Genomic DNA, 18,913 nt, shown 5'->3' with positions numbered 1-18,913 from the left:
GACTGAGAAAAGTTACATGCGAGATACATAAGGAACCAAGATTTAGTATCCCCCATATATGAAAACTGCAAATCAGAGAAAATAAAAAAAAAAATCCACCACATCCGAACCGGCTAAGGAGGGAACTGCGTTCCGTTTTTCACGGTAGTCGTCTACCACCAAGAGCCAGTGCCACGGCCGGCTGTCGCCCTCGCCGGGGCTGCAATCCGAGAACCCGCCTGACGTTCAGACGCGCGGCTGTGGGTGCCCGAAACCTCTTAAGTCCCCGGGTGCTGAAGCGCCGCGTGGAGTGACCGCGGGCACAACAGGGCCCATTCCACCGCCCGACCACACCACACCCACCGCCTTTCGCCGCGCACTCCACCCCCCACCCCCGGCTCTCCCGCTTCCGTCCATCCGGGTCGATGAGTCGCGCCTGCGCGGCGCACGCGGCGCTCTATTGGTGCTGCCTTCGAGGGCGGAGCTTCCGCCGCTGCTGCCGCGGGTTCGCTGTGAGAGGAAGGGCCTAGACCGGGCCTGCCGTGCCGGGCTCGCTGAGCGCCCCTTCCCCCCTCCGCCCGGGCTGTTCCGACCTCTCGCCGGCGCCATGGAGGACGAAGTGGTGCGCATCGCCAAGAAGATGGACAAGATGGTGCAGAAGAAAAACGCGGTGAGCGTGGCGGGCGGGACCGTGGCTGGCTGGGACGGAGGCCGGTTGGCACGGAGGCCGGTTGGCGGGGGGCGGGCGCCGCGGGAGCCATGGAGCCGCGGCCGGCGATGGCTGCCTCGGTGGGGTCGGGACGCGGCGGCCGACGGCAGGGCAGGGGCATCCACCAGCGCCCGGGATACCTGCGGCCCCGCGCGGCGACGCCGGGTGCACCCTGCGCGGGTGTTCTGTCCGAGGGTTCGCTAGGGAGTTCGCGCCTGAGGCCGCCGTCCCGAGGCTATCAGACCCGTTTCGGTACTTGGGAGCCGGGGTTGTTAGTGCCGCACCATAAACCCATCAAGTCAGGCATTAGGGCACGCTCTCCTTTTAAAACTAAAGCTAAAATGTTCGTAGTCATCAAACCTGGTTAATTCAGGTTAAGAATTGAAAAGCACAGAGAGCCCTCACTGTTTAAAAGAGTGCATCCTCTTTGCCGTGCTTATTGGCCAACAACTAGAAATAACATCAGAGAGAGGCGTGTGACCTGCTTTCAACATTGTGCTGTTCAAAGACGTTTTAGAATTCCCGTCTTGTTTTTTGAGGGAGACTCAACTGTTCACTTGGTTATCTCACCTACGCTGCAGGTTTGTTTAGCAGTGCAAATGATCGAGTGTGCCAGTGTCTAGGCAGTTGCTAAACTGATTTTAAAAAGTGAACGTTGTTGAATTGGGAGTGTACAAAAAACTGTGATGATAAAATAACAGTAACCGAGTGTGATGGTAGATGGATTTGGACAAATGCCATTGCTGCTACTTTCTAGGTGGTTTGCAGTTAATACCGGTGGCATTGTCTTGTTTTTGATGTGTGTTTATGTGAACATGTTCTCTGGTGATTTGTATGAGTTTCTACATTTAATTTTTTTTTCAGTTTTTACATTTTTGTCCACCTGTGTGCCATTCTAAAACCCTTGCATCAAAGTCATGTTTTCAGCTAAACTTCTATGATTCTCACTACCTTAATTTGTTCCACTATGCTTGGCACATTTTCAGTATCACTGTATCTGAAAAAACTTTCCCATCTGTAGAGTAAATTCCTTGTTAAACTAATGTGAAGGAAAAAAGGAGTACTCCTTTTTATGTCTGTCAGACTTATTGGATTAACAGTTTACTGAAGGATCTGGGCAGAATTCTTAAATGATCCTCAGAACACAGCTGTTGAGTCCATAAGGTGTATTCATTTTACAGATTGAGAAACTGAGTCAGAAATGTTGAGTAGTTCACCAGTGGTGTGTTATTTAGATGGAGCCAGAACCTGGCTTGCTACTGGACAGCATCCCCCTGGTAGAGCAGCCAGAGTGGAAAGTAGTGTTAGCACTGAACTGGAAGACTTCAGACACATTCTGTCCCTTTTTTCCTTTAACAGGTGCATTGCCCAGCATTTAATTTCATACATTGTTAATCTTCATTTGCAATTTTGTTCTTTCACTGTACTTCCTGTTTGTTTTCTGCCCCAGCCATTACATATGTCATTAGTTTTCTTATTAATATAGCCTTTTCATTCTCCCTGTTCCCCTTCTGATTACTTGATAGGCTGAACATTTCTATTATTTTCTTTAAACAGTTTTTTTTTTCTTTCTGTCTGGAGATCCCAAGACTCCCACAATGAAAACTCCTAGGGAAAAAGCCTTTTTTTGGGGGGGTAATTTATTTCCCTAACTCTGGCTGTAATGTGTGTCCTTTAATCGTGTGACCCATTAGTCTGGTCTTATAATAATAGGTGTTTCTTGGAATGAGCAATTCCTTAGTGGGTAAGTACAGAGAAGAGCAGTTTGTATTTTATATGCTGTTCTCAAATTATCAATAAGTACTCAGATCTTTAGTAATGAGTCTGAGGGAAGATGAGGATAAATTCCACAGATAATTCCCAAATCTAATTCTGTTGTCAAATCTCATTTTAATAGTTTAAAACTTTACACACACGAAAGCTTGCCCCTCCCCAAGGAAAAACTCTTTTCATGTTTTTTTTTTTTTCATTTTTCATTTTCCTGTCTATCCTCTAGAAATTCAAATTGGCAGATGAAATAAAGAGAAAGGAAAATGGTCCAGATGACTCCCCTTAGCCCCCAAAGCACATAATCAGCCAACAAATAGCTTTCCAAGGGTCCAGTGATTTAACAGAAGTTGTGTTGTGGGTTGCAGGGTTATGGTAGATTTGTTTCTCCTTTTCTTTGGTTTCCAGATTTTCTCTCGTATTATTTTTATACTATAAAAAAGGTAAATTTTGTTTGAAGTAAAATAGTTGTCATTGGAATTGAAAAGTTTGAGTGCTGTTATTGGACATCATTTTGTTTAATAAAATATAGCTATCACATATAAGTAATTATAAGAACAGCTATCATTTATTGAACAATTATTCCGAGTCAGGAATTCTGCTAAATACCTTATCTCATATATTCTTCAGACAACTTTGCAAGGTAAGTGTTATCTCCATTCTAAAAATGAGGAAACTAAGTATTTAGAGAGTTAAGTCATTTGTCCCTAAGCCACACAGTAAGTGGCCAAATGGATCTATTTTGCTCCAAGGCCCATGCTACACTGTCTGTAGAAGACCTGAACATCTGTTTTTGAAGTAGTTAAGTGGATATAAGACCAGGAAGTAAGGGTACTTGCTGTTTAGGGGCAGGTTGCTTTTTCAACACTTAATGCCCAAATCAATATCCTGACCCTGGCACAACCTAGGACTTTGTGTACTGCTTTGTAGTACAAATTCTTAGACCATGATGAACCACATAAGGTAGTTCCAAATTAGTGTTTTTTTAACATATATATTTTATCATTTTGACATGATGTGAATAACCAAACATTACTCTTAATCTGGTTCCAAATCCTGGCTCTTCTGAACTTTGCCTGATTTTAGGCAGGTTCCTTAGCATCTGTAAAGTGCTTTTCTTGATTTAAATTGGAGGTGCTTCAGAGAAGAATAAATATAAAATGCTTGCCAGTGCCTAGGTATAGTCAGAACTAAAAAATACAGTCTGGAGTTGGCTTTATCTGCATAGGATTTATGATGCTAGTTTAAACTGTAGAAGGGAAGGAGTGAAGCAAGAACTTAAAATTTTGAAGTTCAGTGAGAGATTTTGTGGGTGGTATTGAGGTTTATTTATTTATCTTTTTCATTACTGTCTTGAGGCTTTATGTTTTGTGTACAAGACTCATCTACAGGATTTGCAAATGTTGTCTCCCATTCTTTCATTTGTCTTTTCATTCCTTTGTTAGTGCCCTATGAAGCACAAACATTTTTAATTTTGATGAAGTTCAGTTAGTTTTTTCTGTTGTCTGTTGTGCTTTTGGTGCTGAATGACTACAATTTTTGAGATAGTATTGTAAGAAGTAATTTCTAGTTTATGGTGATACTGCTGAGCTGTAACTCACATATTTATAATTTAGCATTTCCTTTTTTAAAAAATAGCATCTTATTTTTTTAAACCTTGAACGCATAATACATTGTATAGAGAAGTGTTTGAGTCAATAGAGCTTCAGTAAGGCTCACTTAAAATGCCTGCCTATAATTCCTGAAGAATTTTGTTATGATAGATATAGATCATTCTTTTTCTACCTTTATACTTCTTGTCAGTCATCTCCTATGTGTCAGGCTTATATTTGGATACTTTATATGGGTCATATTACCTCATTTGACCATTTCAACTAGACTCCTTGAGGTTGGTGTATTATGCTCGCCTACTTAAAAAAAGCTATACCCCATGTTCTTAACTGTAAATTCCCCTTTTGCTCCCTTCTTCTTACATCTCCTTGAAGAAAGAGGGATGTCTGTATCCTCTAGTCTTTTATATATAGGATATTCAGTAAAAGTCTGTACACCATGTTTCATGAAAATGCTTATTTTCATTAACAGATATGAACACCAATGATGTAATAAAGTACTGTGATAGCCATAGTTTATTTTTCAGCCAGTACTGTGAACTGATTTGTCTTTGAAAGTTTAGGTAGAATCTTTCTTTCTCTTGCATCATTCTACATAGAAGATGCTGCAATCTAATAGACTTGACCTTTAGAGGCAGGTGATGATTGGGAAAGGTTAGAGAACAGCTTCTTGTTTGATAATACTTTTTCACCTGCTCACAAAGCAAAACATATAGCAGAACTACCACTGGTGTATTATTATTTAGTTGCCTCTAATAACGGAAAACACAGCCGTGTTAAGTCAGATGTTTCTCGTCCTTACTTTCATACTACCCATCTGTATGACCTTAGGCAGGTAGGTCATTTTACTTTTTGGGATTTAAGTTCCTTTCTCTGTTTTAAGGTTTGAAGTAAATGATCACAATTTCCCTGAAGTCAGAAAGGGTTTCTGTCTTGTCCCCTGCTGTATTCTCAGCGCAGAACAGAACTTGGCTTATACTGTTAGTGAATATTTGCTGAAAGGCAATGTAATGTAGCCTAACAGAACTGTGGTCAGATCTTACCTTTTCTAGTTATTAATCATGTGACCTTCTGAAAGTATTTTATCTGGGCTTCAGTTTCCTCATCTGTAAAATTGAGGTCCTATTGTATCTACATGCGTAAGGTAATTTATTGTGAGGATGAAATGAGGTAATATATGTATTTACCACAATGCCTGTCATCCACCAACACTCACAGCAAGTTTATTCTCACTGAATTAATGTATGATCACCTGTTTTTTTATCAGTGTCATTCATTCAGATCATTACAGTTTTTATTTCTTAAAAATCCTTGAATGAAATTCTCATCTTCATTAGAGCACAGCGTAATTATGTAAAAGGACCTCGTTTGATCCTGTGTTACTTATTTTTGTCCCCTTCCATGGCTTGTATCTCTAGTCCCACTGTCACTGAAATGACCAAGCAGAAAAGGAAAGTGTGACTAAATCAATGCAAATCTATTGTTTCTACTTGGAAAACAACTTAAATCTTATGTCACGTTGCTAATGTGTTAGAAGACTCAACTTTATATATGACAGACAAGAAGATGTGAGTCTTAGGGGAACTTTTTAAGGAACTGTAAGTGTGATTTTTATATCTTCTTTTTTTTTGGCGGAGGTAGGGTTGGGGGGTGCATGGTCCGGGAATTGAACCCGGGTCTCTCGCATGGAAGGCGAGCATTCTACCATTGAATCACCTGTGCACACCTATATCTTCTTTTTAAGTTCATCCTAGGTTGAAAATGGATAGGAAAGCCCATGGAGACATAGGGAGAAGTTACATGTCCATGATAGATATAGGGTACAGTTCCACAGTATCTTAACCATAGCTCTTAAGGTCTGATATATTGGGGAATTCCTAATTTTTCAGATTTTATAAAGATAATATGGTATACACATTTTTTATTATATAATATCCCCAGCGGAATCTGGGCAAATCCCAATAATCAGACATTAATATTTCTATGTTATGAAATGTAGGGCTCTCATATTAAGTGGGTGCCATAGAACATAAATAGTTTTACCTCAGTTGAGATTAGGTTTTGCTGCCAGATGAGTTGATTAAAAGTCCAGAGATGTGGGTTCGATTCCCAGTGCCCGCTCATGCGAAAAAAAAAAAAAAAGGAAAAAAAAAATCTATGAGAAAGTTCTCCCTTCAGTTTGAACTGATAACAATCATCTGCATTCAAGGATTCAGCAGGGTATATACGTTCACACTAGGTCTGGAAGTTTGGAAAGAGGAATATTAGGCACCTTACAACTAGCTGCAGCATTCCCACATGCCTAAAGTAAAATAATAGTATAGTTACATTTCTGCCCAAGTAAGAGGCTATTTTTTTTTTATTTTGGATTTGATCTTTTTTTTTTTTAAATATTTTTATTGAGCAATGGCCACACATAGTCCAACCATATTATATAGTCAGTGCTTCACAGTATCACCACATGATTGTGTATTCTTCACCATGATCGTTTTTAGAACATTTGCATCGCTCTAGAAAAAGAAATAAGAAGGAAAAAAAAAAGAACTCATACATCCCATTCTCCTTGCCCCTTCCTCTTATTGACTCACAGTATTTCAGTCCACCCAATTTTTACCCTTTATCTCCCCCTATTGTTTATTTATTATTATTTTTTGTATGCTATGTAGTAGGGTCACATTTCATTATTTTTCTGTGTAAGTATCCCATTATTGCATCACCATTTGTTGAATTTTTGTTTGTTGTATTTTGTTTGTTTCTGTTTGGGGAAATGCCAACCCAAGTCCACTGTATGACAGGCGAGAATTCTACCACCGAACTATCCTTGCACCCCTATTTATTTATTTTTACCCTTTCTTTTTATTTTTTCTTAACTCATCTGTCCATACCCTGGATAAAAGGAGAATCAGACACAGGATTTTCACAATCATATAGTTACACTGTAAAAGCTATATAGTTAAGCAGTCTTCCAAGAATCAAGGCTGCTGTAACACAGTTAAGCAGTTTCAGATACTTCCCTCCAGCCACTTGTGCTGGTTTGAAAGGAATTATGTATCCTAGAAAAGCCATTAAAAATTTTTTTTTTAATTCTATAGTGTAGCATATATACAAAGCAAAGAAATAAAAACGCAAGTTTTCAAAGCACTCTTCAACAAGTGGTTACAGGACAGATCCCAGAGTTTGTCATGGGCTACCATGCAATCCTCTCATATTTTCCCTTCTAGCTGCTCCAGAATATAAGAGGCTAGAGGGCTTAAATACTTTTTTATCATCACAGTTGACTCTTTTTCCTTCTTTTTTTGTGAACAATAGCATATGTACAAAACAGCTATAAATTTCAAAGCACAGCATGACAGTTAGTTTTAGAACATATTTCAGAATTTGTCATGGATTACAATTTCACAATTTTAGGTTTTTATTTCTAGTTGATCTAAAATACTGGAGACTAAAAGAGATATCAATTTAATGATTCAACATTCATATTCATTTAAGTCCTATCTTGTATGTATAATTCTATCATCACCTTTCATCTTTCCATACCTCTCTTTGGGGTTGTTTGGGCTATGGCAATTCTAAATTTTTGATATTGGAAGGGTCTGTCACTAATATGGGGTAGGGAGATGAAACTATCTGGTGTTCTGGAGAAACTGGGCTAGATTTCAGGGCTCATCTGGACCAGGGACCCATCTAGAGGTTGTAGGTTTCTGTAAAGATACTCTAGTATCTGGAACCCTTGTGGAATCTTACATATTGCCCTGGGTGTTCTTTAGGTTTGGCTGGAATGGTCCTGATTGGGGGTTGGCAGGTTATGATAGGTAGCAAGGTCTACCTGAAGCTTGTGTAAGAGCAACCTCCAGAGTAGCATCTCGACTCTATTTGAACTCTCTCTGCCACTGATACTTTATTAATTACACTTCTTTTTCCCCCTTTTGGTCAGGATGTAATTGTTGACCCCATGGTGTCAGGTCTGGATTCATCCCTGGGAGTCATCTCCCACGTCACCAGGAAGACTTTCACCCCTGGATGTCATGTCCCACGTAGGGGGAAGGTCAGTGATTTCACCTGCAGAGTTGGGCTGAGAGAGACTGATGCCTCATCTGAACAACAACAGAGGTCCTCCAGAAGTAATGCGTATAGGTAGTCTAAGCTCCTCTGCTACCTACATAAGCTTCACAAGAGTAAGCCTCATGATCGAGGGCATGGCCTATTGATTTGGGTATTCCTAAAGTTTGACACAGTATCAGGGGATTCCCTGATGGTAAGGTTTAATAGTTCCATAGTTTTTCTCCCCTCCCTCAGGGAACTTTGCCAATACTTTCTGATTATCTGTTTAATATACTCTAGGATGTTTCCAGGCATTACAATAATCTATACAGGATTAAAGGACCTCTTTCTTATTCTTTACTCCCTGTGTTTCAGTTGTTCAAATGAACTGTACAAATAGGTTGAATTCAATTATGCACTACAGAAAATTTCATTTCCAGATCAAATAAACCTTTCTTCCATTGGTCTCAGAGAGTATGTGTGGTTCTAAAATATAGACACTGTCTTCCTTACCCCTATGTCCTGAATTACTTTGACCCCAACGTGTTTGGCTTCGTTCTTATATATAAATATCAGATTATGTATATAAAACAGCTTCTTAAAATCCAGAAATAATAATCACTACTCTGAACTTAATGTGTCTCCTCTAAAAGCTTACAATCTAGGCCCCTGTTTTCTTATAAGCATTTCCTAAAGGTATCCATACTGTTGTTGTTCCTTTGTTACTGGCTTATTTTGTCTTAACAAATGTCCTACATGTTCATTCACACCATTGTATGCCTCACAACATTATTTCTTTTATTAGCAGCATAACCTTTGTCCGTAAGTGTACACCATTGTTTGGTAATCTACTTCTCCGTCAGTGCATCCTTCAGTCACCTGCATTCATCAGGTATCATGTAGAGGACTCAAAATTTCACAGTCCATCAACATTCTCAATTTTAGATAATTTCATTGTTCCCAAGAGACAGAAAACCAATAAACACACTCTCACCGAATAGGAAATCTAACCCGCCTCTTAACTCTTGTCCCTCACCCTTTTACCTCTGCTGTTGCTGTGGTAATGCTGATGGTTTCCTTTTGACATAGCTCATACCATGCAATAGCAGTTTTCCCCCTGTACCCTGGACTTAAAGACTGAAAAGCCATGTTTTAATCCTAATCGGTCTTGTGGGAGCAACTGTTTCTTTTAATCCCTATTCAGTACTATAGGCTGGAAACTTGATTAGGTTATTTCCACAGAGATGTGACTCAATCAGTTGTGGGTTTTAAACTTGATTAGATGGAGACGTATCTTCTCCCATTGTACGTGGGTCTTGATTCGTTCACTGGAATCCTATAAAAGAGGACACCTATTTTGGAGAGAATACCTTTTGAGAATGATCAGAAAGCCATAGTAGAGCCAGGTAGAGCCATGAGGCTGAGAGAACCACAGGGTCCACCAGCCACCGACCTTTGGAGATTCTGAGAGAGCAGAGAAGGATGTTAGAGAGCCACAAAGCACAGTCCACCATCCAGTGACCCTTGGACATGAAGAAGAATGCCCCTGGGGGAGCTTCATGAATCAGGAGGCCTGTAGAGGAATCTAGCAGATGATGCCATGCTCACCATGTGCTTTCCAGATGAGAGAGAAACCCTGATGGTGTTCGCCATGTGCCTTTCCGCTTTAGAGAGAAACCCTGAATTTCATCTGCTTTCTTGAATCAAGGTATCTTTCCCTGGATGCCTTAGGTTGGACGTTTCCATAGACTTGCTTGTAGACATTTTTAGACATTTTCCTTAGAATTGTAAACTAGCAAACTAGAGCACCACTCCAATACACCATAAACTAAAAATGGATATATAATGTGTAAGGATAATCTCCAGGTGATGCAAATGTTCTAAAAATGATCATGGTTATGAATACACCACTATGTGATTATATTGTGAGCCATTGATTTTATACCATGAATGGACTATATGTGTGTAATTTGTCTATAGAAATATTAAAAAAAAAATAACATCCAGGATAACCTCTTGACTCTTTGAAAACTCTCAGCCACTGAAACTTTATTTTGTTTCATGTCTCTCTTCTCCTTTTTGGTCAAGAAGACTTTCTCAATCCCACGATGCCAGATCCTAGCTCATCCCAGGGAGTTAGGTTCTATATTGCTGGGAAGATATACACCCCTGGGAGTCAGATCCCACGTAGGGGGGACGGCAGTGAGTTCACCTGCCAAATTGTCTTAGAGAGAGAGAGGCCACATCTGAGCAACAAAAGACGTTCTTTGGGGGTGACTCTTAGGCATAATTATCAGTAGACTTAGCCTCTCCTTTGCAGGAAAAAGCTTCATAGAGGCAAGCACCAAAATTGAAGGCTCAACCTATTGAATTGGTTGTCCTTTGCTGCTTGTGAGAATATCAGAAGTTCCCCAGATGGGGAAGTTGAATATTTCCTCTTTTCTCCCCAGTCCTCTAAGGGGACTTTACAAATACTTTTTTTACTCTCCAACCAAATTATTCTGGGATATGTCAGAGCATTACACTGATGCGTACAAACCAACAAGATCTCATGCTCTGTTCAAAATTCTATGTAATTATGGTGTTCAAGTAAACTGACCATGAGAGTTTATTTAGATAATGTGCTACTCAAAATATAAAGTTTGCACCAAATAAACGTCTCTCATTTTGGTCTTGCACAGTGGTTGAAGTTTGAAAATATGGGCCATATCATCCTTTACCCACTATTCTGATTTACCTTGGTCCTATCCAGAGCAGCTTTATTCATATCTCTAAATAAAGTGTGATCGCTTTTTCAGCTTTTTAAACAGTTGGTGAATGGGGTAATGCTGGCTTCTTAGCTTCGGTGTTCTAACTGTAAGTCTCAGGTGTCACATTAATACCCAGAGTTTCAAGGAACAACCAGATTATATACAAATTGCTCAATATCTCAGAATTTAGAAATATCAGTTGCAACTCCTGAATATATGTAACTGCTGTAAGAGTTTACAATCTAGGACCCTTTACAGTGGGCTCCAGCCTGATAACTTATGCTGTCAACTTTAGTTCTTTGAGTTTGTATCTTATAATTAATCCATATGAATGAGGCATGATAATATTTATCTTTTTGTTTCTGACATTTTATTCAACATACTGTCCTTAAGGTTCATTCACCTAGTTACATGCCTCACAACTTCATCCCTTCTTGGAGTGGCTGACTAGTCTGTTGTATGTAAACACCACAGTTCCGCCTTCCATTCTTTAGTCCTTGTACCCTTTGGCCACCTCTATCCATTGCAGATCTCACAAACTGCGAAAACTGCCCCAGAAAACACCAGTGTGCAAATGTCTGTTTTCTCCAAGTATGTACCTAGGTTACCAGGTTATATGGCATCCCTACCCCTAGATTCCTGGGGAACCACCACACTGCCCTCCGAAGAGGCTATACCTCTTAGCTTCCCTACCAACAGTGAATAGGTACATCTTTTTCTCCACATTTTCTCTGGCACTTGTTTCTCTCTGTTTGTTTTAAAGCAGTTTTATTTGCACATCTTACAATCCAGAGAGACCTTCCCTGTCCCCTCGCCCCCCTCCCCCCTGCAAGTGCAGGATCAGGATGGGAGGCCTCTTTTTTTTTATTTTGCATGTGATAAAGAGAGGACCTCTAAAGCACTTATAAATTAATTGTATGCCTAATACTGGCCTTCAGTTGCCCAGATTACATCTGGTTCTGCTGGTAATTTGGGAATAGTAGTCCCTGGATTGAATAATAAACTGGTGAGATGGAATTCATGGAAATGATTACGATGGTCATTTTGTGTTGTAAAGTGCTCATGGATTAAGAAGAATGTATTGAGGCAGAGAAAGGGCCTTCTGCTTCAAGTGCCAGGGTATGAAGGGAAGAAATGACAATTTGGGGGAAATGTTAAAAAAAATATGCATAATGTACTATGATGTAAAATAAAATCCATTCCTGAAAAAAAAAAAAAAACAACCCATGAGAAGGAGAACAATTTGGCAGTTTCTTAAAAGTTAAACATAGAATCACATTATGATCTGGCATTTCCACTCTACGTATAGACCCAAAGAATTGAAACCAGTGGTTCAGACAGATACTTGGTACACCAGTGGTCATAGCAGCATTATTTACCATAACCAAACATTGGAAATAACCCAAGTGTCCATCGATAGATAAGTAGATAAATAAAATGTGTTCTATCCATATAATAGAATACTGTTTAGCCATAAACAGGAATGAAGTTCCTATACATATTGCAGAATGAATGACCCTTGAAATAAGCCAGATACAAAAGGCCATGTATCATAAGATTCCACTTAAATGAAAGATCTAAAATAAGTAAATGCAGAGAGATAGGTTAGAGGTAACCAGGGACTCGTGCGGGGGCGGGGGGATGGGAAATTATTGCTTAAAGGACTTCTATTTTAGATGATGAAAACGTTTTGGTAATGCAAGCAGGTACTGGTAGCACAATATTGTAAAAGTAATAAGTGCCACTGAATTGAACACTTAAAAATGGTTAAAATGACAAGTTCTGTTATATATATATTACGACACAAAAAAAGTGCAATTAGAATTCTTTTGATTTTCGGTTTAGGGATTTGTAGATAAGAGGCTGAGGACCTTACTTTCTCACAAAAATGTCATGCCTCTAGAAATTCATGTTTTATAGTAAATTTAAAGTCATTGATTGTCTCTTTAACAACCATAATGATTCATTGCTTTTGGTTGATTCTGAATAAGAAGAATTCATAGAGTTTAGAATTAGAAGGAATCTTAAAGCAGCAAATCATCGAAATCCTTTATAATATCCTGTTTAATAATTTCTAAGCTTAATTTTTTGTTTGTGAGATATTAGATTAAATTAAAATGATGGGTCTTTTGCTGGAAGAAAAATTAATTTAATATTGTTTATTTTCCATGGCTAAGTCTAATGCCAGTCAACTTTAAATGGGAAAATGATGAGACTGCAAATTTTTGCTTATTTTATATTTAGGAAATAAATGATGCCTTGGATTCTGTGCTTTTTCCTTTGGGAAGATAGTGAGGGACATACTTTCTATTTTCCTGAAATATGCTTTGTTATAGGATACCTAGTTTTCACATTTCAGAAATCAAGATGATATGTAATGTTGACCAGATATACTTTCACTGCAGTATATCAAACCTAGAATGGGTGTCAGCAGATGGAAGGAAAACTCGAGAGACATTAGTGAACCGTGTGAACCTAAAGAGTGGAAAGGTTGAAAGAGGAGTTGGTTGAAAAACACAGCTAGCTTTACAAACTGCATGGCCACCCTCTGAATTTTTGAACTTTTATGAAATGCTGCATTACTGCTACTGTTCTTAGTATAATACTTTGTGAGGTAAAAACAGATGATGTCGATTCTGAGTCAAAAGGGATTCTTAGGAGTTGGACTCTAAATATTAAGTAGTTTTAGGCACACCTTAACCAATTTGTTTTGCTTTTATTTTCCCTTTTATGTGTGTAAAAGGTAATAAAGATAAAAATTCCAAGTGTCATGGTTAGGTTCATGTGTCAACTTGGCCAAGTTGTGGTACCTGTTTGTCTGATTGGGCAAGTGCTGGCTTGTCTGTTACAGTGATGACATTTCATAGAATTAGATCATGATCACGTCAGCTGCATCCACAGCTAATTCCATTTGTATCAGCCAAGGGGGAGTGTCCTCTGCAATGAGTGATGCTTAATCTAGTCATGGGAAGCCTTTTAAGGAGGAATCAGAAAAGACAGGTTCTGTTCCTGCTTCGGCTGGCGAGCCTCTCCTGTGGAGTTCGTCCAGACCCTCCATCGGAGTCATCAGCCTCACAGCCTGCCCTGTGGATTTTGGATCTGCATTCCGTGATTGCGTGAGCACTTTAATAAATTTTATATTTGCGAGTGTTCTCTCTTGATTCTGTTTCTCTAGAAAGCCCTAACTAATACATCTTGGTACCAGGAGTGGTTATTAAGAAACAAAATCTTAAAAATGGGTTTTTATGAATGGTTTTCTGCTCTGACTGGACTCAAAGACAGTAAGGACTCTGATTCCCATAATCAGAATGACACTCCCAATCCATGAAGTGAGTTAGCAAAAGAGATAATCAAAATATCAGCATTCAATTCTCCTAATACTTCGCTTGTACGAAGCCAGGCTCTGGGGGACGATGTTTTTAACACTTTTACAGTTTTGTAGAAATAAGAGGTATAGAGATGTTGGTTGGTTGTTGTTAGATACACTGGCTACATTAAGGAGTGAAAGGGATGGGCTTAAGGCTTCAAATGAGAAGCTTAAGCACCGTCTAACAGATATAGATGTTTCTATGAGTATCCTGAAGGAAAATCTTATTTCCTGTAGCTGTAGACTTAAGATCTCTGAAAATCAGACTCAGAATCTTATTGTTAGGGTAGCGACTTTACAACGTAAACTGAAATCTCAATCTTGCTTGGTGTTTGCCATTAAAGTGAGGGCATTGGAAAGGAGTGGGACCCTGAAAAATGGGACGATGACATATGATAATGATGTTGGGTGGTGAGATTGAAACCCTAGATCATGCTGAGTCTTCTCTAGATAACCCTGTAGTGGTTTGCCCTGAGGACCTAACTGCCCCACTTCTGCCTTGAGGAGTTGTCTACCCAACCTCCTCCTGAAGGGATTAGCCCTAGAGTGATTAATCCTGTTTCACCAGATTAAACTGCAAATGAAGGCCCTAAAGCAAATGGCTTGGAAGATATTTCTAATTCTTTTCATGACCCACCCCCACCACCCCTCATTTCTTCCAGACCTATAACTAAAGTCTCAATAGGCCTCTAAAGGTGAGGTACAAAGTATCACACATGAGGAGGTGCATTATACTCCAAAAGAACTGTGTGTTGTCCAATTTATATAGGCAGAAATCAGGGGAATATGCATGGCAATGGATTTTAAGGGTGTGGGATAATGGGGGGAGGAATATAAGGCTGGATCAGGCTGAATTTATTGATATGGGCCCACTAAGCAGAGATTCTGCATTCAGTGTTACAGCTCGAGCAGTTAGAAAAGGTATTAACAGTTTGTTTGGATGGTTGGTTGAAACATGGATCAAAAGGTGGCCAACAGGGCAGGCCACGGTGGCTCAGCAGGCAAGAATGCTTCGCTGCCATGCCAGAGGACCCGGGTTTAATTCCTGCTGCCTGCCCACATAAAAAAATTAAAAAAAAAAAAAAAAAAAAAAAGGTGGCCAGCATTACCTGAAGTTGAAATGCCAGAACTGCCCGGATATAATGTAGATGACGGGATCCAGAGGCTTAGAGAGATTGGAATGTTAGAGTGTGTTTATCATGCAAAGCCTGCTCTTACACCCCAGGAGTGTCTGGAGGATGCATCTTTTACCAGAACGGTGAGAAATAAATTTGTGAAACTAGCACCATCATCCCTAAAGCACTCTGTGGTTGCACTTCTCTGTAGGTCAGATATTACTGTAGGAACTGCTGTCACAGAGCTGGAATCTTTAAACACAATGGGGATGATGGGATCTCGAGTTGGCAGAAGCCAGGTGGCAGCACTTAATCGCCACAGGGTAGACGTGGCTATTATAATAGACAGCAAACTCAAAGCAGGCGTCAAAATTATATCACATGCAGAGATTTGTCGCATTGGCTAGTAAATCATGGGGTACCTAGAAATACAATAGAAAGGCAGTCTACTAAATTCTTGTTCGAGCTGTATAAACAAAAGAGTTCTAAGTCAAGTGAACAGAAGTCTAACCTGAATTACGCAAAAACAGAGTCACAGCCCCTTAATCAATTTCCAGACTTGAGACAGTTTACAGACCCAGAGCCCCTTGAATGAAGGGGAGGCCAGGTCCCTTTGGGGGAGAACCCTGTCACACTGCCACAAATTTATACTGTTAATCTTCCTCCAAGCCTTCCCCAAGGAGACTGACGGCCTTTTACCAGGGTAACTGTGCACTGGGGAAAAGGAAATGATCAGGTATTTCGGGGATTATTAGACACTGGTTCAGAAGTGACATTAATTCCAGGTGACCGAAAACATCACTCTGGTCCACCAGTCAGAGTGGGGGCTTATGGAGAGGTCAGGTGATCAATGGAGTTTTAGCTCAGGTCTGTCTCATAGTCGGTCCAGTTCCCATCCTGTATTTATTTCCCCAGTTCCAGAATGTATAATTGGTGTAGACATACTGAGCAACTGGCAGAATCCCCACACTGGCTCTCTAACTCGTGCAGTGAGGGCTATTATGGTGGGAAAGGCCAAGAGGAAGCCACTAGAACTGCCCCTTCTGAGCAAAATAGTAAATCAGAAGCAATACCAGATTCCTGGAGGGATTGCAGAGATTACTGCCACTGTTAACGACTTGAAGGATGCAAGGATGTTGATTCCCACCACATCCCCATATTTGACCTGTGCAGAAAACAGATGGGTCTTCATGGATGACAGTGGATTATTGTAAGCTCAACCAGGTGGTAACTCCAATTGCAGCTGCTGTTCCAGATGTGGTATCATTGCTTGAGCAAATAAATATATCCCATGGTACCTGGTATGCAGTATTGATCTGGCAGTGCTTTTTTCTCAATAGCTAGTAATAAGGACCACCAGAAACAGTTTGCTTTCAGCTGGCAAGGTCAGCAGTATACTTTCACTGTCCTACCTCAGGGGTATATCAGCTCTCCAGCCCTACGTCGTAGTCTTGTCTGTAGAGACCTTGATCATTTCTCCCTCCCACAAGACATCACGCTGGTCCATTATATTGGTGATACCATGTTGATTGGACCTAGTGAGCAAGAAGTAGCAATCACTCTAGATTTACTGGTAAGTCATTTGCGTGTCAGAGGATGGGAGATAAATCCAGCAATTTCCTTCCACCTCAGTGAAATTTCTAGGTGTCCAGTGGTGTGGGACATGTCGAGATATCCCTTCTAAGGTGAAGGATAAGTTGCTGCATCTTGCCTCTCCTACGACCAAAAAAGAGGCACAATGCCTAGTTGGTCTTTTGGGATTTTGGTGACAACATATTCCTCATTTGGGTGTGCTACTCCGGCCCATTTATCGAGTGACCAGAAAAGCTGCTAATTTTGAGTGGGAACCTGAACAAGAGGAGGCTCTGCAACAGGTCCAGGCTGCTGCGCAAACTGCTCTGCCGCTTGGGCCGTATGATCCAGCAGATCCAATGGTGCTGGAAGTGTCAATGGCAAATAGAGATGCTGTCTGGAGCCTTTGGCAGGCCCCTATAGGAGAATCACAACGCAGACCCTTAGGATTTTGGAGCAAAGCCTTACCATCTGCTGCAGATAACTACTCTCCTTTTGAGAAACAGCTTTTAGCCTGCTACTTGGCCTTAGTAGAGACTGAACCCTTAACCATGGGCCACCAAGTTACCATGAGACCTGAGTTGCCTATCATGAGTTGGGTGTTGTCTGACCCACAAAGCCATAAAGTTGGGCATGCACAGCAGCACTCTATTGTAAAATGGAAATGGTATATATGAGATAGAGCCAGAGCAGGTCCTGAAGGCACAAGTAAGTTACATGAAGAAGTGGCCCAAAGGCCCATGGTCTCCACTCCTGCCACATTACTTTCTCTTTCTCAGACCAAGGCCATTTCCTCTTGGGGAGTTTCTTATAGTGAATTGACTGAGGAAGAGAAAACTTGGGCCTGGTTTACAAATGGTTCAGCATGATATGCAGATACCACCTGAAAGTGGACAGCTGCAGCATTACAACCCCTTTCTGGAGTATCCTTGAAGGACAGTGGTGTGAGGGGAAATCCTCCCAGTGGGCGGAATTTCGAGCAGTGCACCTGGTTGTTCATTTTTCTTGGAAGGAGAACTGGCCAGAGGTGCCTTTGTATACTGACTCATGGGCTGTTGCTAATGGTTTGGCTGAATGATCAGGGACTTGGAAAGACCATAATTGGAAAATTGGTGACAAAGAGGTCTGGGGAAGAAGCATGTGGGTAGACCTTTCTGAGTGGGCTAAAAACGTGAAGATATTTGTGTCCCATGTGAATGCACACCAGAGGGTGACTTCAGCAGAGGAAGGTTTTAATAATCAAGTGGATAAGATGACCCGTTCTGTGGATACCAGTCAGCCTCTTTCCCCAGCATCTCTTGTCATAGCCCAATGGGCTCATGAACAAGGTGGTCCTGGTGGTAGGGATGGAAGTTATGCATGGGCTCAGCAACGTGGATTTCCACTCACCAAGGCTGACTTGGCTACAGCCACTGCTGAGTGCCCAGTCTGCCAGCAGCAGAGACCTACACTCAGCCCCCGATATGGCACCATTCCCTGAAATGACCAGCCAGCTACATGGTGGCAGGTTGATTACATTGGACCATTCCCTTCATGGAAGGGGCAGCAATTTGTTCTAAGTAGAATAGACACATACTCTGGATATGGGTTTTCTTTCTCTGCACACAGTGCTTCTGCCAAAACTAACATCTGTGGGCTTACAGAATGCCTTATACATCGTCATGGTATTCCACACAGCATTGCTTTTGATCAAGGAACACACTTCATAGCAAATGAAGTGCGGGAATGGGCACATGCTCATGGAATTCTCTGGTCTTACCATGTTCCCCATCATCCAGAAGCAGCTGGATTGATCGAACAGTGGAATGGCCTTATGAAAACTAAATTACAGTGCCAACTAGGTGGCAATACTTTGAAAGGCTGGGGTAATGTTCTCCAGGAAGCTGTATATGCTCTGAATCAGCATCCGCTGTATGGTGCTGTTTCTCCCATAGACAGGATCCATGGGTCCAGAAACCAAGGGGTGGAAATGGGAGTGGTACCCCTCACTATTACGCCTAGTG

General features: G+C 40.9%; 1 protein-coding gene across 1 annotated transcript in view; it reads left to right on the top strand.

Moving 5' to 3' along the window:
* The first annotated feature begins 440 nt into the window (after positions 1-440).
* Positions 441-18,913, top strand: part of TCEA1 (transcription elongation factor A1) — a 53,122-nt gene continuing 34,649 nt past the window's right edge. Inside the window, exon 1 of the mRNA XM_077166761.1 lies at positions 441-649. Within this exon, the coding sequence (XP_077022876.1) occupies positions 587-649 (63 nt within the window). The 5' untranslated portion in view covers positions 441-586. The remainder of the gene's footprint in view (positions 650-18,913) is intronic.

Source organism: Tamandua tetradactyla, chromosome 6 (assembly GCF_023851605.1).
Source record: "Tamandua tetradactyla isolate mTamTet1 chromosome 6, mTamTet1.pri, whole genome shotgun sequence".
Classification (NCBI taxonomy): domain Eukaryota; kingdom Metazoa; phylum Chordata; class Mammalia; order Pilosa; family Myrmecophagidae; genus Tamandua; species Tamandua tetradactyla.
Note: the sequence above shows the minus strand (reverse complement) of the source record. Positions and strands in the feature narration are given on the sequence as shown.